Source organism: Cladophialophora yegresii (genome assembly GCF_000585515.1).
Source record: "Cladophialophora yegresii CBS 114405 chromosome Unknown aczIN-supercont1.6, whole genome shotgun sequence".
Taxonomy (NCBI): domain Eukaryota; kingdom Fungi; phylum Ascomycota; class Eurotiomycetes; order Chaetothyriales; family Herpotrichiellaceae; genus Cladophialophora; species Cladophialophora yegresii.
The window spans coordinates 1,755,261-1,775,880 of NW_006913050.1; the positions used below are offsets into that span (position 1 = coordinate 1,755,261).

A 20,620-nucleotide genomic window follows, 5' to 3' on the forward strand; every position below is an offset into this window, starting at 1 on the left:
TAGCGGCACCAGGGTTTGGACCAAGAGGAGTGGATCCGCATCGTCCATGCGACGAACGAGCAGGAAACCGTCGTAGCGCGTCATTTTGCGGTGGCGACGGAATAACCGTAGTCGATGAGTAACGCGACAGATATTATTGCTGGGACAGAAGGCATTCTCCAGAAGTTGATTTTAGAAGCCTGCCACCCGACGATCAGCGGCCGATCACAGGGCTATGTGCACGGTTCGAGAAATGTGATGGTCGATGCTTACCTGAAATCCGGGGCAAATTCGCCCAGGTGGACACAGTGATAGACAAACCGAAAAGACGGGTAGCCACCGCCCGCGTTGATCTGAGAACCTGGGTATGAGGTGCATGGTGGTTCAGTCTCATTAGGGACCACTCAACGACAATCCCCCAGCCCACGGGCCCACTGGACTCGCGATCCCGGAGAAAATTCGACTTGAGTGACTCGAACTGGCCTGTTACCATGCGAGCAGGGTGGTTCCTGTGCGCCACACGTCCAGCCTTCACAGGCCGGGGCAAATGAAAGGCGCCGCATGCAGTTACTTATGCAGTGCTCTGACGGCCCACAGCAACATGCACAGATAGAAGCAGCCAGCTGGTGGCCGAAGATGCCGAAGAGAAACGTCCCCAGGCAGCTAATTCGATACCAAGAGACGATGGACTCTGTGTCTTGCCGCACGCGCGTTCCTTCCTCTGCTTTCTGTCTCTCCCCTTCGCTTCCTTTTGTACATTTGCATAAATGTCGCATGTTGAGTTTGCAAGGCGGGCGGAAGACGGCCATACAAGAATTTCTCAGCGAAGACTGTGGGTACTGGATAGCCAGTCGTGGTGACCTCCGAAGCTCCAGAGAAAGTAGCTGTGGAGCCAGTATCTTAACTACTGCGTCTTTCCATGGCCACACAGTAGGTATTCGCAACCCTCACCTCGGGAAGCCGTGCATCAAATGCGAAGTAAGTACGGAGTAGCTCGTAGATGGCATAGTTGCTGCGCTGGCTAGGTGCAGGCTCTCTAGGAACAGTACAATGACGGAGGTACCTGGTGATGTACTCCGTTCCTATTGCATGGCTGACAATGCTGCTAGCAACGGAGCCTTCAGGCGTGCCTGGATATACACGTAGTAGGCCACGCACGGCTGTGTCAACAGAGTGCACGGCAGCTAATTAGCCCGTCGTAGTGTAGCCCTTAAGTTAGTTTCAGACAGGGACTTGTGCCATGGGGCCTGGGGTTCGACTGCAGCAGGAGTCCGCTGGGGACAAGGCCTCGAGCCAATAGAACCCATGCGGGCTTAACGAACTGCTCGAAGCGCCGCGCTTGGTGCTCCCACGGGCATCGGCCAGCACCCGGGTGCAGCGACCTCGCACTGCGCTCGTCCTTCCAGACTCCGAATCAAACGGCTCTAAACTTCTCCAGAATCTCCAGACTTTCATGCACATCGTGCACAGCAATTCCTCGAAACAGAATCGCCTTCACCTTGTTCCTCCACCTTCAATCGCTGCGTGTTGCCCTCGTCTCTCCGATCTCTTTTCTCTTTTTCACTCTTTCTCACCTCTATGAGTTGCCCGCCTCCCGCACTACCATTCTCGAAGATCCGTGGTCTTTGCACTGTTGCCGACCGCGTGACATTGAATCTTGGGTCTCGCCTTTCCTGTCTCTCCTGCACTCCTTCCCCAGGGTTTCCCCGCCCCTGCCCGCCCGAGCTCTTCTCACCTTGCACATACCACAGTATCCCGCCAGATCAATCGCTTCTTGGAGAATCGGGAAGCTGTACCCCAGACATACGGACCGATCGACCCTCGGCCGGCGCTACCTTTCTCTCCCTAGGCTCTTCGAGCGGCGAGCGACCATCTGGCCAACAGCATTCCAGAACGCCCAGCTCCCTGCCTGAAGGGGCAGCCCACCAATCCGAACTCTCCTTGTACAGCCACCCTGCAGTCTCGAAGCTCTCGTGGCCGCCAACCAGTGTCGACGCCCACCCACCTGTGACGTGCAAACTTTGAGACGCCCCGTCCTGCTTTGCCGGCCTGTTCTCACCAAGTATTATTTTGTCCCTCGGTCGTCGTACTTGCGCACTTTTCGCAACCCATTACCACCGGTATACTTCTCAGGTGCGTCTGAATTGCTCGTGACGGCGTCTCTGGTCCGCTCCACCTGCCCAGCCTTGTCGGTAACCTGTTTGCATACTAAAAGTGGCCCAGGTACCGAGCTCGAGCCTTGTCCTTGCACATGATCGCACGCACTTCCGCCAGCGTTCTTGTATCGTCGCCTTCTTTCTAGGGTCGTGTGTACGGTCGTTACAGAATCGTCGTTTGGAACTGTCCAAGGCGCCCGTGCCGCCGATCCTACCTACTCTGGCAGTCTGGGGGACTGGGTCACACTGGCTGTCTGGCTTCACATGGCGCGTTGAGTTCACACCAAACTTGGAGCAGAAATATCGCCCTTTGTGCATCAGGTGTCCGTGCTCCGAGTGCATTTGAGGCCACTGGAAGTCCATGTGCATGCGACGTCCTCGACTGGCCTGTTTGTGCTACGGGACTGGGTCTGATCTCCAAGGGTAGCATCGAGCGCTCAACCTCAGGCATAGGCTCCCGAGATAACGTTGCGTATCCTGGGAGTCATTGGTAGCGAACTTGGAGGAGAGAAGTGGCGCGCTTATCGACAATATGACGGTGGCTTCGCCGGAGGGGACCGCAAGCGAGGCAATGGACGTCGCTGGGTCAGATATTGGTAAGTCGGCTCAGGAAAACTCCTCTCGTCCCGGATCCGCATCTCATTCACCTCGCTCAGCAAGCAAACCCCCGTCGGTTGCTGGGTCCAATGGCTCCAACACAGCGTCAAATCCAGCTCAGATCCTGCCAAAGACGGACAAGCCTCGCCCTCATGTGTGTACCACCTGCATGCGCTCGTTTGCTCGACTCGAGCATCTGAAGCGGCATGAGCGCTCCCACACGAAGGAAAAGCCATTTGAGTGCCCCGAATGTACTCGCTGCTTTGCCAGACGCGATTTGCTTTTACGTCACCAGCAGAAACTGCACTCATCGACGACACCATCGGCCCGACCACGATCAGGCCGGCGGGAGAGCGTTGCGGGGGTTGCTAGTGGCCGCGTGCGGAAGAACTCCACAGCCGGCAACGCAGGGACGATGAGACCGAGGGCGAACACACTCAGCCATGTAGACTCGGCGACACTGGGGTTGCTGTCCAGTTCTACTGGAAACTTTGGCCGCCAGTACATGTCCGGTCACAACCACAGCAGCAGCGTGAACATGCTTCCTGGACCGCAGGGGTTTGCGTATCGCGGCGTACACTCAAGTCACGCTCCCTTCAATCTGCCGAAGCTGGAGACTCACGGTCTGCCCATAGATTTCTCAGGTGGTCTACGGACGGCACCACCATTTGGAGGTTTCGGATCCGAGTTCGGAGGCGGTTTCGGTCCAGACCAGGGGGACACAATCAATCCTCACGCGCTGCACATGACCAACTTGCACGGGCTTGGTCTGGATCCCATGGGTTCGCCATTCCAACAAATGTTCCCTGGCATGACAGCGTCTCAGGCTATGGCTGAGGATGAGGCCGGGTTTGACTGGATGACGCATGGTTTCGAGAACCAAATGTCATTTGCGCAGGCGCACGAGAATGCCATTGATGATTCTTCGCCCTCTGCCATGAGCACTAACAGTCCGGCTCCTGCCAACGATATGCACAGCGAAGCAAACATGGTACTCATGCAACAATCGTCGGCAACTGCGGGTAATATGTGGTCCAATGCGCTTGAATGTGGGGTCCCCGTCCTGAACAGTCCGATGAGCGTGGATATGATGTCTGCTTTCAATGAAGTGGTCAACGTCCCAATGGAAACTATTTCACCTAAATCTCTCTTGGGCCGAGGATCGTCCATGGATATGAGCCTTCCCACGCCACCGGATTTCGTGTCTATCGGCGCTTCCGCCATGCAAGCAAACCCCCGGTATAACGGGTTCCAATTATCTTTCACGGCCGAGGCACCCGCTTCTACTCCCTCAACGGCATCAAGGGATAGCAGCTTGCGGCAGAGTTCAGCGACAACTGCGTCCTCTGAGTTAGTGAGCGATCACATTCGGAATGTCTTGATTGTGGGTCTCTCGCAAAATACTGGGTTTGGACAACGCAAATACTCTCAACCCGCAATCAGTTCACCACTGTCCCCGAGCTCCAACGTGCGTCCGAAGGGCTTCAACCCTAGTACTTTTCCTAGTACGCATGAGCTGCAGCGGTATGTCTCTGCCTATATTAGGTATTTCCACCCACATTTACCCTTTTTACACATCCCGACTCTCAACTTCGAGGCCCCAGACTATACAACTCCCATCAGACTAGTGTCGGGCAATTCTCAATTTAACCCAACCACTGTTGCTGGAGGGGCCAGCTGCTTGATTCTGTCAATTGCCGCCATTGGAGCTTTGTATGAAGGCGAGGTATCTCAGTCAAGAGAGCTCTTTGAATGTGCCAAACGACTGATCAGCAATTACCTTGAAGAGAGGCGCAAAGCCAATATGACCAAGACACAGTTTGCACCGCGACACTCTACCGAGAGAGAAGATACACCACTGTGGCTGGTTCAGGCTATGCTTCTGAACGTGATTTACGGCCACAACTGTGGTGATAAAACGGCCGCTGAGCTCGCCAGTAACCACTGTGCGGCTTTGGTAAGCCTTGCTCGTGGCGCTGAGCTTGCACGGCCGTCCCAGGGCCACGCTGGAGCAGGACCAAACGACGTCAACGGGCATGGCCATATGAATGGGAGGGCGACCAACGGCTGGAACTCGATGATCAATGAAGTCGACAACTCCGACTGGGTCGAATGGAAGCTTGTGGAAGAACGCAAACGGACGCTGTACGCAGTCTTCATTCTTTCCAGCATGCTTGTGACGGCCTACAACCACCCCCCTGCGCTCACCAATTCTGAAATCAGGTTGAATCTACCGTGTGATGAAGAGCTTTGGGCCGCCGAATCGGCACATCTGTGGCGGAGTCTGGGAGGAACGTCCGGCCCAGAGGCAAACGCCGTCACTTTCGCCGCATCTTTAACGCATCTCCTGACGTCTGCACACCGACAACGACGGCGGAACAGCAACGTCGCTGCCCCCGGAATCACGGGCGAACCGGAGCTCCGTCCCAGTACCTTCGGCTGCTTGATCTTAGTCAATGCTCTGCATAACTACATCTGGGAAACCCGGCAACGGCATCTTGGGCGAGAGTGGACTACAAGTGAAACCGAACAGATGCATGCTCACATTGAACCAGCACTTCGGGCTTGGCAGGCTGCCTGGGCGAACAACCCCAGCCACAGTCTGGAACGGCCCAACCCCTTTGGCGCTGGACCTTTGTCTGCTGATTGCATCCCATTGCTCGACCTCGCATATGTCCGGCTCTTTGTCAATTTCGGTCGATCCAAAGAGGCATTTTGGCAACGCGATTATGATGCTATGGCAGAGGAGCTGGCCAAAGGTTCAGCTATATCGCCAGGCCGAGAGACTGCAAATACAAATCTGGGCAAGAACTCCTCATCTAACAACAAACATGATCAGTGGGGCCAGCAGCAGATGCCATCTCCGGCTGAAGAGGGTATGAAAATCGAACCACGGGAAACTAAGCCTGAAGGTCGTTACTCTCAATCATCTCACCGCGAACGACATCTTCGGAAGGCAGCCTTCTATGCGGCAGACTCCCTGTCCGTGTCGGAAAAACTGGGATTGAGCTTCGCAGAGCGTCCCTCTCGAGAGCTGCCCACGCAGTCAGCCATGTGTGCGTTTGACTGTGCACAGGTGGTGGCGGAATGGATCGCAGCCGTGCAAGAGCGCGTTGGCAAGTATCTGGGTGTGATCGGCCGCGACAACATGAATCTGCTAGACGTCCCCGGTATCCTGTTGCTTGAGGACGAGGATCGGAAGCTGATCCAAAGGATTGACGAAGTATTGAACAGCGCGGAACACAAACTTGAATCTCAAGGTGGCTTTGATCTGGCTGCAGCTCGCGAAGGTGGCCATGGCAGCAGAATTCTCACTCTAACCGCATACATTCTCGAGCGAGATTCTGTATGGCCTGGTAAGTCATTTGCGACCACGGATTCACTGGGCACTAACGATTCTCCCAGTGTACACACTCATGGCTCGTTCGCTACGGACACAAGCAGGACATATCCAAGAGCGAGCCTTAGCCTCCGTCGCCTGACCCTAGGTGGTGTATCCGCGCTCCCTACAACGACTGCGCGCATTTCTCACAACTATACCTTCTCTTCTCACCGAGCTGCATTGGGCAGCGCGGACTCGTTTCGTCTTATGCAAGTCTTAATCACCGAGACGTCAGTCTATATGAGTGTCAGAACATACGATCACAATATACCCCAGGCACGAACACTGTTACGCGAAAAGCTGATGGCATGACATCTTTCTGGGACAGGATATCTCAAAAGTGAATTTTGGGGGATGTGGAGTACATATGGGAACATTTCTGCCGCGGAAATCTGAGCAGCGGATCTTTACGTCTGGGAGGGCCATATCTGCTGCGGTCGCTATGTGTAATAGTACGGTGACGAGAGCCATGGATGATGGTAAAAGTTAGAAGATGATGGCTAGCGATTTGTGCCTCACGGTCCAAGTAGTCCGTGATGGGCTGAAGGAGGCACCCTGCAAATGGATCCTGGTTTTGAACCGGTCATGGCAGCTTTGATGGAAGCAATACTCGAGTGTCTCCAATGATCAAACATCCCTTTTCGTGCTGCTCTTGATGGTTTCCAGGTTCACACAAAAGAGCGTCTTAAAGGCGAGGCATAGAACGAAAACCTCTCATCGGCCGTCCTCAACCGAGATCGTCATTTCGTCCATTCCTGGTTGATATTCGTACCGTCAAAGAGAGGGGACCATTATGTCTCCCATTAGCCAAGACTCACGACTTCCTGCCGCTCGTCGGAATAGCCGGTCGAACCGGCCACTGAGAATGACGGAGCCAAGACAGTCCGTTCGTCTTGATTTGAATCCATGCGGCAGGACTGCCAACCGCGATACAGCGTGCACCTCGCTTCCGGTTTCCCAAGGCCGACTATCTTTCCTTCTTCGATAACAGTTTCATAACAGTGGGCACATCTGCGTCCTGGCCGGAGAAGGAAGATCGATCGAAGACTCGAGGACCAGAACAAGCTGCCAGACTACAGACTTGGGTTATGCTTGAATATCTGTAACATTCGGCGAGAATACGGAGTATTGTCATCAGGTTCATGGTGTCCCCAATACTCTGTACGAGGTACTCACTACCCTACGAGGACAAAGGTTGGCGGATCTGTGTAAGAGTGACCTAAGCTTAGCAATGAGCGAAGCGACAGTCCGCTCTGGTGGCGTAGCCCGCGTGGGTGTTGACGTGGTCGGGAACGGGCGCGGGCACGGGCATGGATAACTCGTAGGCATGCCCAGGCGTGGCCACGGGCAGCACGGATTTGGTTGGCACGTCGACTCGGTCCCCGCAAGTCGTGGGTTGTTGGTCATTGGCCGCGCAAAAGGAATGCAGGGTTGGGGGTTGCACGCTGGGCCAGCCGAAGATCCGTGTTGAGGGATTCCCAAGCAGAATCGATCCCCACGCACAAGGCGCCGAGCCTTGTCAAGAGCCGACCACTGGTACTTGTCGGCACCAAGACCCCATGGCAGCTTGGCACACGGCCGTGTGCTTTAATGGACGATGAGATATGAGCGGAGGTTCTGCTGACCGAATGTGCTTTGATCATGGACTCGTTGCTCGAAGACTTCCCACGGTCCATTCACCTCCACCTGGCTCACACATTTGTCCAGACTGGAGAGGCTTTGTCACTGCCTGTCGCCGCGAACCCCCACCGTCGTGTGAGGTCTTCGGGCCGGAGTAGACATCGGAATCTGTGACAATTTTCCCGCCCAGCGCCGCCACGCTGTTGATTCTCAGACCCTTCACCCGTCGTCGACCTTCACCACGAATCTGTAGCTACGGCCAGGACCTTTTATTTACCACGCATCCCGTATACCGCCTCGTCAACCAATGTTCGTCAGCCTTTCCTGAATGCATCGAGTCCAGCACCACGAGCTGCACCAAAGAGAAGGAGACGACTGGGGCTAATGAGGCGCAAGAGCAATATATAACAGCAGTGTCGGCAAAAGATTTCGAAGAGTCTGTCATCCGTCCTCTCGTGGCCACAGCATACAATCTCAACTCACCTGGGACGCACAGGTGCGGCAGTGCTGTACGACGTTTAGGTCTCACAGTGTTTGCCCAAGATGGCGTGGGAGCAGCTCTCCATAAACAAGCCGCATCTGGTGTATATCATTCTCGGCGGGTTCACCAGCATATTCATGCTATGCTCGCTCTTCATCAAAGAGAAACTGTACATCGGCGAAGCAACCGTCGCGACCATATGCGGCGTCATCTTTGGACCACATGCCGCCAACCTGATCAACCCTCTGACCTGGGGCAACACCGACCAAATCACCCTGGAATTCTCCCGCATTGTTCTGGTCGTCCAGTGCTTCGCCGTGGGTGTGGAACTGCCGAAATCATACATGGAGAGGCACTGGAAGTCGGTCACCTTCCTTCTCGTCCCCGTCATGACCTTTGGGTGGCTGATCACCAGTTTGTTTATCTGGTGGATGATTGTCCCTTTGACGTGGCTGGAGTCATTGGTCATCGCAGCTTGCGTGACCGCCACCGATCCTGTGCTGGCTTCTTCCGTGGTCGGCAAGGGCAAGTTCGCCAAACGAGTACCGAAACATCTTCGAGACGTTCTGTCAGCGGAGTCAGGTTGCAACGACGGCATGGCGTTTCCATTCATCTACTTGTCGCTCTATCTCGTGCGGTATCACCTGAAAGGTCGTCCGGTCGTCTTTCACTGGGTGTGCTTTACGATTCTGTACGAGTGCGTATTCGGCGCCTTCTACGGTGTCATGGTTGGGTACATCGGTCGTCATATGATCAAACTCGCCGAACGGAAGGGCCTGATCGATCGAGAGAGCTTCTTGGTCTTCTACTTCGTCCTGGCTCTCTTTTGCGCCGGCTCTGGCAGTCTGCTGGGTATGGATGATCTTCTCATTGGATTTGCTGCCGGCGTGGGGTTCTCCAACGACGGCTGGTTCACCGAGAAGACAGAGGAGTCGCACGTCTCGAACGTCATTGACTTGCTTCTCAACCTGGCCTATTTTGTCTATTTTGGGACCATCATTCCCTGGGACCAGTTCAACTTTCACGACGTTGGCTTGCTTCCTTGGAGGCTGGTTGTCATCTCAATCTTTGTCGTCTTTTTCCGTCGAATACCTGCGATGCTGGCTCTGAAGCCGCTCATTCCTGATGTCAAAACCTGGCGAGAAGCCCTGTTCGCTGGTCACTTTGGACCTATTGGGGTCGGCGCCATCTTTGCTGCCATACTTGCTCGTGCAGAATTGGAGACCGACTCAACCACACCTCTGGCTGTCCTTCCAACTGAAAAAGAAAGCGAGGAGTTTCTCCTAATCTACCTCATCTGGCCGGTCGTCACGTTTCTGGTGATAACCTCAATTCTGGTGCATGGCTCCTCCATTGCCGTGTTCACACTTGGCAAACGAATCAACACCTTGACCATCACCCTGTCCTACACGCAAGACAACGAAAAGGGGCCGGCGTGGATGAATCGACTCCCTCGCATTACTTCGCAGTCAAGATCCATGTCACGCATGGACAGCTCGGATCTGGAAACGGACGACAAACTGGATGTTCCACCAGGAGAACTTCCTCCTATTGGGATACCCAAGCTTCATCTCAGGCGTCAACGCGAAGATGAGTACGAGAAGAAGCCGGTCTCTCGGTCTTCAAGTCTCGGAAGATCAAGAAGAAGGAGGCGTAAGGACAGGGATTCAGGAGAACGTCTGGGAGGCCCTATCAGCCAAAGCGCCATTGCACCGTCGAGAAACAGTGAACCTGGTCTGCTCCAACAAGAGTCCGGCTCGGATACTCTCTTTGAAAAATCGGGCGAACCTTCGCCTCAGAGTCCCCAAGAGCGCCTCGTAACAGGTTCGCCTACCTCGTCCCCAGAACGGGACCAACTTGAAGCGGAGCACGAGGCCGAAGCCCGAAAGGAGGCGAGCGGCCGCGAACACTCTCCTGTGCCCAAAGATAGGCCCGCCGATGTCGAGGTTTACGAGGAGGGTGATAACATCATCGTCGAGGATGAAGAAGGAAATGTGGTAGATACAATCGACACGAAGAACATGTCGGCAGAAGAGAAGGTGACGGCCGTTGAAAAGGCTCGTAACCGCTTGACCAAAGACGAGTCTGGGAATTTCGCCAAACACAAACACGAGAGCCATCCCAGAACTGAGGGTGAAGAGATCGAGGAGCACCTTGCACATGCGGCAGTGCCCAAGTCCATGCGTCACAGATTTGACCAGTGGAAAGGGTTTGGCAGGCGCAAAGAAGGAGAAGGCTCAGGCGAGCCTCCAGCTGAGAAGAAGACTGAAAGAAAGCGTGGTCCGGCCCATGCATACCAGTTTGGCAACACGGTCATAGTCGAGGACGAAGACGGCGAGGTCATCAAGACGTACACCATTCCTAGTGAGGCTGGTGGCAGCGACAGGCGGAGAGACCAGCAGATGCGCGCAGGCCTGCGTCGCATGAGTACTTGGGTCGGTCTTGGTCGCCAAGGTGCTGGACCAAGCGCTGCCGACCCTGAACCCGCCGCGGTTCCAGTTGAAGGCATTGAAGACAAGCCGGAAGCGAAGCCTGAGAAGAAGAGGCGGATAAGCGATGCCTCCTCAGATGACGGCTTGAGAATGACGATCTCGGGCCGTGACCAGTATGGCTTGACCGGGTTGCAGAAGAAAACCCGCGATGTCCCTGGTACGATAGCGCTTGGCTCAGGACGACGCATGTCGACGAGAGACTTCATCAAACAGATGCAGCAACTGGATCCGAAGAGCAAAATCCGGGAAGTCGAGCAGAGCGATGCTGGAGAAGACATCAAGCGAGAAGTGCGAAAGGCAGCGAAAGAAGAAGGCCTCGACGAAATGGTGACTCCTGGTGACAGGCCTGTGCGCGGCCGAGCTGGAACAAGCAGCACTGCTGCTGCAACCCAAGAAACGCCTGGAAATCTTAGCAGAGCCATGCCCACACGGGAAGCTTCGGATTATTTCGGTTCGCAAGGAAGACCAAAGTTGGGGGGTTCGACGAGTAATGCGCACGCCACGCTGCAAGAGGAAAGTGATGAGGAGGAGGAACCGAGTATCCCCACCCACGACGTCCGGTCTACAGTTGCCCGACACAGCCTGGGGGGCACCGCCGCTGATGCTAGGAGACGACAGCTGGCGAGAATCCACTCGGAGGGTGCAGAGGATGACGGTGAGGAAGGGGAGAGAGAGACTGCTGCGGAGAAGAGACGTCGGCTGGCTGCATTGGGTCTTGGGGCTGAAGATACGAGCAGCGAGAGCGAGGGGGACGAAGAGGAACCCCGTCGTGCCGAGGCGGCGGTCCAAGAACCCGAGTATGAGCTGCCATCTTCACCCTCTGCACAACCCAAAGCTCGGATCCAATGGGGTGGCGAGAGTGGACGAGAGCGAGGGAAGAGGACGGAGCCGGAGCCGAATCCGAATCCGGAGAGCGAGCCTGTCGATATCTACGCGGGCGATCCGGTAGTGGGCGCAGCACGGAGGCTGAAGAGGATGATGAAGAAGAAGAGACAGCAATAATTTCTGATGATGGGGTGACGTGTCGAAGGTGCTGAAGAGAATTGGGCTACATACTGCGTTGCTTGTCGATGAAGGTAGTGGTGCTGCACATACTTGCTCTTCTGCCTTGTGCATATAGTATTGATGATCATTTGTGTTGGTCGATTACTGTGGCTGGTGCCAATAGCAAACAGTGGGATCTTGCTCACTCTAGTACTTCGTACCCGTTACCTATGCAAGCACTATTGGCATGGCCCTCCGTGATGATCTCCAAATATGTTCTGTTAGCTGAGGGCATGGCCAAAAGCCTTCTGTCTTGATGGCGGCTCAATTTGTCCACCTACGACTGGGTCATGCCTTCTCGAAGAGATAGGAGTTACAGAGCCTATCTATGAGTACACAGTCCTCTACTCTAATCTTAAGTGCATTGTCAAGGCTTTGGAGTCATACTACATGAGTCAGACAACAAAACTGTGTCACCACATCGCTTGCCCCCACCCCGCCACAAAAATCTTACCTATATATACATGCATTGCGAAATTTGAGCAACAATTCAGCCGCGGAATTGAACTTTCTCAGGTTGTGTAGTGTAGCGGTTAGCACACGGGATTCTGACACCTCCGAACCTTCCCGTGACCCCGGTTCGAATCCGGGCACGACCTTTTTTGCATCTCCGAAGATATACGCTCGGTTTGATTTTTTGGGTGTCTGCAAAGGACCCAAAAAAGAGGGTGCCGAGTACGGATAGGGCTTTGTGCGGGGATCTGCTGTAGGCTGCTGATTTTTCGGCGATACCAAGGCGAGCAAGGCTGGCTGGCCGTCAACCAATGACACAATACACGGCCTCAGCCTTGCCAGAAATTTTGAGCATCAGATAATTAATTACACGTCAACTACCATATCTACATGCTAAAACAGTGATATGTTCTTGCAACTGTCGTGCAACTTCCGGCGCCTACTCCACGGAATATGCCATGTCGGCGAGACAGGAAGAGAGATCTAGGAAGCGAAGAAAAGTCGAGGGTGCTGCACCTTCAGACTTGAGTTCTTTCACCAGTTCGCGCCAGCTGCAGCAATTGCTTCATTGCACGCCGCATACACCTGCTGAGGAAATACAGTCAGGTAAATGTGCTCAACTCAAGGGCTCGCGGAAGACTTTCCACTGACAAGTCTAGCCATCGGCCAGTTTACCCGTTTCCTATCCTCAATTTCCAGTCCTGAGGGCACTCCCGCCCAGCCTGGGTCCAGTCAATTGAAGGTCTTGAAAGATTACTGTGACGCGCAGTCGTCTACGTCGCACGACCAAGTCGACTTCCCAGATCTTCTAACTGCGTGGGCAAATGCCCGCGAAGCCAATGCCGAACCTATACTGTCGGCTGTCCCTGCTGCGCTTACTCAATTCTTCCGGACGGTTTCCAACCATGTCGAATTCCGTGACTTTGGACTCTCCCTGTGTCACAGTCTGCTCAATCGGGACCAGATACGGCTCTTCGACCGTGGCTTATCCTCGCCGAGAGCAAAGGAACACCTCATAACCCCTTGCTTGCAGCTCCTGACCCAAATAGCCAGTTTCGATGGCGGTACCCTGGCTAGCAACGTCTTCAACCGTCGAGATCTCCTCTACCGACGACTGGATGGGATTCTCAGTCAGCTACCGTCGAACCCAACAAGATACCAAGACGTCAGTGCCCATCAAGCGGCTCTGGAGTTTGTGCTTGTTAATCTCAAGTACCTTGACCCTGCCTCAAAATCCGAGCTCATCACTCACGGCAGATTGATATATTCAGCGATCCGCTGCCTATCCAATGTCGACGCTGGCACTGTCGTCATCTTCCTGGACAGCCTTCGGACCTCGATCCTCGGTGACAATAGCCTCAGCAAACAGATGAAGGTGCGATGCTTGAACTCTGGCGTCTTATCCATGCTGGCCAAGCTTTACGACTTCAAGATAGCCGAAGAAGCTGGGCCACGCGTGGATGTGCGAGACGCTCTGCAGCAGTTGTTGTTGCAAGTTTGCACATCGCCAGACGGCAGCCTGCTTGCGCAGGATGGCTGGTATCCTGTTGGTAGCAGTCCGGAGGTGCTGGAACAATCCGAGAATATGATCGATCTCGGTTTGGACTCGCCGTTTCACTTTGACGACTACACTGAAAAAGTGCCTGTCAGGAACACCATGTTGTCGACTTTTCTGCAGACACTCAAGCCCGAGAGTGACGTGCTGCAAGCCAATCTAATCACCGCCATGTTCGAAGCTGCTCCTGAACTGGTGGCCGACTATTTCACGAAGAAGCAGAAATTCGTCGTCCCTCCGGGAGATGACCCGAAATGGCGTGGACAGTTTGCTTTTGTGTTCTCCGTCATTCAGCTACCTGTGCCGAAGTACTGTGGCTGGCATGATAAGCTACCTCTAGTTCCACCACCCTTGTCAGTTGTGGTGGAAAGCACCCTTCCTCGACCCCTGGATCGGGCTACGATTGGCAAATGCCTTCGGATGAACGACGACGTCATGACCATATCTGCGGCACGGTTGCTCACTGTGGCCTTTGAGAAACTCGAGGCGGTTCTCAACACCTTTGGGAAAGCGCCTCCGGAGGCACCTCTATGGCGTCAAGCGTCTCAGAAACTCATCACCCTGTTCGTCGATCGAATTCCACCTCTGCATGACATCGTCACTGCTCTTCAAAAGGTGGATCAGGATAACGAGCAGACGCGCACGACAGTATTGGAATGCATTGCGACATATCTACGAGTCCTCCCGTCTTTGGCTGCAACTTCCAAATTCGACTTCGGACCCAGTTTGACAAAAGCAATCCACCTATTCGAGCGCGAGGACGCTAATGTGGACAAGGATGTTGTGACCGAGCAGATTCAACATCTTTTGCGCATCACCGATATCTCGCCCTCAACAAGGTGGTTCCACAAAACAGCATCGGACGACGTGTCCCTACTGGTGCAGCTGCTCCGATTCTGCGTTCAACATCCTGAGACTCTCGTCACCCGCCGAGCTCTTCCCATCTTAAAGGCAATACTCCATAGCAAGGGAGTCATTAGCACCAACACGCAATCTTTCGAAGCGCTGGTAGCCAGCCTCGGCAGCACCAAGAAGTGGGAACCGGCTCTTGTCACGTACCAATTCCTTGACAACTGCTTGTCTAGAACGATACAGCGGCCGGTCAGGTACCTCGATCAGCTTGAACAGGCCCAGCAATTGTTGTCCGACTCTACAGACTTGAGTCTCCTGGCCTGTTGCGTGGCTGAGCAATGGCACTACATCGTCAAGAAGGAAGATGGCAAATGCCTCAAAAACGTTACAGGATGGGTCGCGAAACTCTTTTCTGCTCTCGACGCTGCTGGCGAGAATTATCGAGTCATGACCCATTTCAAGGAGGACGTGATGAAACAACCGTGCAACGGGAATGGTAAGGCCAAAGCTCTGCTCGAGAAGTCGTTCGAGAAGCAGAGGGCGAAGCCTACAGTGTTGTCCGACCTGCAATCGCCCGACATCGAGCCATCTGGCGAAATCCAAAAGGAGGACGCAGCGATACCGCATGCAGATACAACACCCAGTATCGACCTCGACGGTGTCTTCCCCCCGCCGCCGAATATTCCACATTCATTGGCCGGCCTCGACCGATGGGTGAAGCCCGACTTCGAATCCGAGATCCATTCTGGCCGCCTCGCCAGCTTGATCCGGTGCCTCATCTCTTCGGAGGCCGAGATCCGCATTCAGGCGTTCCACACGTTACAAGGCGTACTGTACGCGCTGGAAGGATCTGCTTATGAGGAGAAAACGCAACTCTACCTCCTGCTCGGCGAACTATGCGAGACCGTCAAGGCACACAATTTATCGAATACGACATCTCCCTCGCCCTCTATCGTCGCGGAACTGGCCATCCATTTCCTCCCGACGATAGCGGAGCCGTCGTCGCCCTTCTATCGCAAGACGAACAATTATCTCCTTCGCGCGCCGTCGTGGTCCACCACGCACATTTTGAGCCACTGGATCAACGAGACGTTTTTTGTCCCGCCCGAGATCGACGACGCGGATATCCCCTTCCACGTCCCGCAAGGTACCGGCACCGGTACTGGGTCTGGAGGGACAAATAACAACGCCCAAGCCCTCGAGGTGGAACGTCTCCTCGACCTTCTCCTCCGCTCACTCCGCACGCCAGAGGACATGGATCTCTTCCGTCGCGCCCACGTCTTCACGCGTCTATTCTCATATTACCTCGCGCCCATCTGCCCCCGACACCTCCGCAAGAAGATTTTAGGGCTGGTATATCGCGCCACGTCGGTGGCCGGCGGGAGCGACACCCTCATCACCCGAACAGGAGCGAGGGAGTGGTTGGCCGCTGCCAAGCACGTGAGGCTTCATAGCGGATATGGTCCCCTGTTCGGCAGGATCGACGAGGAAATGCATACCTGGGTCGAGGAGCTTGAGAAGGAGATCGAGCGGTCATGTCATAGCGTGGGGATCAAACGGTGGGAAGGCGAGAGGAGGGGTCTGAGTCTCAGACCAGTATCATCAGCAGGAATGGCTTCCCAGGGTGCGAACGGAGTCGCAGTCACGACGAGGACGGGGATGAGGACGGGTAAGAACACGAGGCAGAGCGGAAACGCAAATGCAGAGGCAGATGCAGACGGGGGAGCCGACAAGGTCACGCACGTCAATGCAGTCGAAACACCTGGCGGGGAGGAGACGAGCGACCTGGAGTCCGACTCCGCCACCAACACCGACACCGACACAGACTCTGGTAGTGCTTCTGGGTCTGATTCTGATTCTAGTTCTGACGCGGACTCGCACTCGGACTCGGACTCCACCAGCGACGCAACCACCACGCGTACGAGTACTCGTTTCCTGAGGGCCGGACCGTGACGGACCAGTGACGCCACCACTCCCACCATGAGGACTCGTCCCCGAGGCGACCGCCGTCCAGTACAGCCACCCCACCAAGCAGCAGCAGCAGATCAGGATGCCAAAGTGGACGTGGTCATGGTCATGGATAGACATGATGAGCCGAGCAGCGCTGTAAAGTCCAGAGTAGCTGGAGGTCCCTGTATATTCTATATACTGCGGTTGTGCCCCGAACTCGTCAATGAGACACGCTCCGGAGTATATGGCCTCCCCCCCCGGTGCTCTACATTCAGGTCCAATACAGCCATGGATATACCTAGGATGCTCTGAAGGCATGAAGGACATCCTCCAACCGGTCAGCAAACTTCCTGGCACGCCGGGAACAGGGCAAAGGGAGTGTCGCCGCTCATACAGTACTGTACCTCGGCATTAGTGAGCGCGCCAAGTTTCATTTCGACGACTTCAGAGAAAAACCGAGTACGGAGTACATACGAGTTACTACTGTAAGGAGTACCTCAGTACAGTCTCCTCCCTGAAGTCGTCCAAGTGAATTCACGCCACGTGGTCACACCTCTGCTCTGCTCTGCTCAGCTCAGCTCAGCTCTACACAGCCGATCCAACACACGGCGATGCACAGAAGATACCTTACCGAGGTACTGTACTCCGTAGGTATTCTCAAACACCTGGCCGGGGGCACAGACAGGTAGGTGTGTTAGCAAACTTTCTGATGTGTAAAAAGAGAGGGGCCGCCGCTTACTTGTATTCTAATTATATTGGTCGGCGCTCAGGTCCATTTGATAATTAATACGAGGGAGTTTTCGACTAGCTAAGTAGACCAAGTGTATAGGTGCTACTATATATCAGGTGTATGTTGTAAAAGTTTTGCCTCGTCTTGTCCTGGATTGTCTCGTGGAATCGAATGAAGTAAAAACGGGACGGAACGGGATGAACGAGACGGGATGGGATGGGATGGGATGGCACAAGTACATACCTAATTACTCCCTTCTTGCTCTTCCTCGTCTCTAAAATTTCGAGTGACGGGTATTACATGGAAAAGGCTGGTTAATTGGTGTTCGGCCTCTGCCTGCTTGTTGCTGGACCACTGCGTACACAGTACCTGCTCCGTATGCGCAATGTGATGTTCATCTGTACTCTACTCTACCGTGCTGTCACTGGCTGACCCTCTTCCTCGTCTTGGTCATCATCATTTCGAGGCACCAGACATGGATGGAAACCGGCCGCTCGGACGGTGGTGGCCTCTGCCTGCTTAATGCCGAACTATCGCACACACAGCGATTACCCCCTATGTAAGGCGATGTTCAGCTGTACTACAGTGCTCTCTGTGCTGTCTGGCTGACAGGCAGACTGGCCGTACCTCTATCTACCGGCATCGCGGCTCTATCACAAGACATCAAAAGGAATATCGCGACGGAAGACGAGGCAAGGAAGTCTACCATTACACTTAACCCCCTTGCATGCTCTATCTTGTCTACTGTGTACGTCTCTTGAGTGAGCCACTCTAGCCCCTGTCCTTTTGCGTGGCGTCTTTGCAGCATGTGAGCCGCCCCCTCGTTGAACCCATTTCCCCCTCTGAACAACGCCACCACTTAATTACTTCCTGAGAACGAATCTGCTATCGCGATCGGTGTGCGCCAACTTGCCGACAGCAGAACTTGGCCATAACTGATGCTTCGTGGCCGAGAAGACTCAAAGCTGGGCGCCTTTCAGAATACAATCGTGATGACTCATCGTCGCTGGTCGTCGAGCGGGTGGCACAAGAATCCGGTTAGAAGCTCATTAGGTCTGTGCGGCCATTAGCCACGTTTGCGCCAGTAAGAGACGGTCAACTCACCTCTGCCGAACAAGGCCCTCTTACTCCAATCCATGGCCAACAGCAACCGCGTGCGGAAACTCACGCTCTGGGCAAAATAGATGCTCCGCCACAGATACACGGCCATCAACCCACCCGAGAAGTTCAGCCCGTTAAAGTCAAAGATGGCGGCGTTGCCAATGTACGCCAGCGAGCCCATGTGATGGTAGTCAAATGCCTTGTAGACTGCTTCGTCCAGGTCGCCAAAGTCGACTTCGTTCGCGCGGAAGCCCGGGATGGCAACGGCGATCTTGTTGAATTTGCGACCCAGATACTGGCCTTGTTGGTTCGCTCGCTGTGCTGTGGCCGGTAACGAGGTGAGTTTGCTGTCAATCTGCACGAGAAGTTCGTGTAATTCACCAAAGTCGAGGGTGCCGGACTTGTCCTTGTCGTACTCCTGAAAGAGCTTATCGAGGCGCTTTAGGTGGCCAGCTGCTTGGGGGAACCTCTTGCGGACCTTTTGAGCCACGACTCGCCAGTCCTGGAAAGTGATGTGCATCTTCTCCGGGTCCTTGCCCTGTTCGAAAGCCATGCCGCGGAGGAAGGTTGTGATGTGGTCGGCAACGTTGTTCTGCACGGTCGAGCAGTCGCCGATGGCGTAGACATCCCCCAATGGGGCTCCCAGCAGACGCAGATGCGAGTCGGTTTCCAGGGCGTGACGGTTGTTTTGAAAGCCGCTCAGCTTCTTGGCAATCTTGCGACACAGTTCCGTCTGCGCAACACCGGTCGACCAGAGACAGAAACCCATGGGCAGCTCTTTTGTCACAGGGGTGCCATCTTCCATCTGCGAGAAGATGATCCGGTCTGGGGCGACTTCCTTGACACGGGCATTCGTCAAGACCTCGACGTGGTCGTGCTCGAAGCGCTTCTCGGCATAGATTGATAGGGCTTCGTCGTAGGTGTTCAAGATGTGACCTCTTGACTGGATGACATGGACAGAAACTTCATTGCGCAGGATCCGCGGGAATGAGTACAGCAGATCTTCATTGAGCATGTCGTAGAGTTCTGCGGCGAACTCGACGCCAGTGGGGCCACCGCCACTGACAACAAACGAAAGCAATCTCCGTCGTTCTTCGTCCGTTGTGGTCGGCAGACAGGCCAGCTCCAGGTTGCGCAGGACCTTGAGCTTGATCAGACGAGCGTCTTCGATGGTCTTGAGGAAGTTGCAGTTCTCCAAGCCTTTGACGCCGTGCGGGTTCGTGGTCGACCCAACGCCGATGATCAACTTATCGTAGGGCAGGTAGAAGTGGCGCTTGTTGCCCTCAGCGTCGGCCTGCACCACCTCGACGAGTTTCTCACTAAACTCGATATCGACCGCCTCAGCCTTCAAGAAATGGCCTCGCAGGCGGTTGACGATTCGGCGGATAGGCTCGACCAGGGATCGCAATTCCAGCGTGCCGACCGTGGCAGAAGGTAACATGGGTGTGAACAGGAAGTAGTTGTCGGGCGACACGACCGTGACGTGATAGTCGCCCGGGTGTAGCTCCTTCAGCATGGCAACACTGCCCCAGCCCGTGCCTAGGATGACCAATTTCGGCTTGTCCTTTTGTGCTCGCATGGGCTCACAGTCTTCGTCGTCGACCAGGATCTCCGCTATGGGCAAGTTCTTAGGACCTCCTCTTCTGGGTCGAAGGGCCGCCTCTGAGACGGCGATATCACCGGTGGCGTCGGGCGTCTCGCGGTAGGTGGACGCATCGTAGATGAAGAAGGCGAGTACGAGACTGCCGGAGAAGACGATGAAGATGCCGGTCCACGCGAAGAGGCGGTAGAAGAATCGTGCAAGGGGCCCACGATTGGGCAGGGGCTTGGTGGAAATGTAGCGGAGTGTCCCGGCGGGCGGACGGTGGATAAGGTGCGCCGGGAGCTGCGACGAGACGAGGCGAGCAGGTCTAAAGGGGATTTGAGCTAGCTTCGAGGTCGACAAAGGCCTCGTGCTTTGAAGCCACGGCTGTCGAAGGAGCGACGGCCTCGATTGAGGCGAGCGCAGGTATCGGAGTTGCACATGGCGGCCACTACGGGCCAATCGAGGAAGGGACTCCATGCTCCTCGCGACACTGATGTGGTGTTTAGCTCATGCTGGGCGTGCTGCGAAGATGTCCAGAAGCTTGCACCAGAGCTGTTCACCGGACGTTGACTGGGAGCAGCAGGAAATGCAGAGGTCGGCGGAAGTCAGGGTCGAGGACGTCGAAGGTGTCAAGGGTGTCAAG

The 20,620-nt window shown here is 54.9% G+C and overlaps 4 protein-coding genes across 4 annotated transcripts; 3 read left to right on the top strand and 1 right to left on the bottom strand.

Annotated features, from left to right (window-relative positions):
* Nucleotides 1–2,667: 2,667 nt before the first annotated feature.
* On the top strand, nt 2,668–6,214 carry A1O7_08648 (zinc finger protein ADR1; the record flags this gene model as incomplete). Its single annotated transcript, XM_007762639.1, has 2 exons — nt 2,668–6,088; nt 6,138–6,214. 2 exons carry the CDS (start codon nt 2,668–2,670, stop codon nt 6,212–6,214), a joined length of 3,498 nt encoding a protein of 1,165 aa, XP_007760829.1.
* A 2,063-nt stretch (nt 6,215–8,277) lies between these two features.
* A1O7_08649 (CPA1 family monovalent cation:H+ antiporter) lies at nt 8,278–11,709 on the top strand (the record flags this gene model as incomplete). Its single annotated transcript, XM_007762640.1, has 1 exon — nt 8,278–11,709. The coding sequence occupies one exon, from the start codon at nt 8,278–8,280 to the stop codon at nt 11,707–11,709; it is 3,432 nt and encodes a 1,143-aa protein (XP_007760830.1).
* Nucleotides 11,710–12,814: 1,105 nt separating this feature from the next.
* A1O7_08651 (uncharacterized protein) lies at nt 12,815–16,564 on the top strand (the record flags this gene model as incomplete). Its single annotated transcript, XM_007762641.1, has 1 exon — nt 12,815–16,564. The coding sequence occupies one exon, from the start codon at nt 12,815–12,817 to the stop codon at nt 16,562–16,564; it is 3,750 nt and encodes a 1,249-aa protein (XP_007760831.1).
* Nucleotides 16,565–18,357: 1,793 nt separating this feature from the next.
* Nucleotides 18,358–20,454, bottom strand: A1O7_08652 (NADH dehydrogenase; the record flags this gene model as incomplete). Its single annotated transcript, XM_007762642.1, has 1 exon — nt 18,358–20,454. The coding sequence occupies one exon, from the start codon at nt 20,452–20,454 to the stop codon at nt 18,358–18,360; it is 2,097 nt and encodes a 698-aa protein (XP_007760832.1).
* Nucleotides 20,455–20,620: the final 166 nt, after the last annotated feature.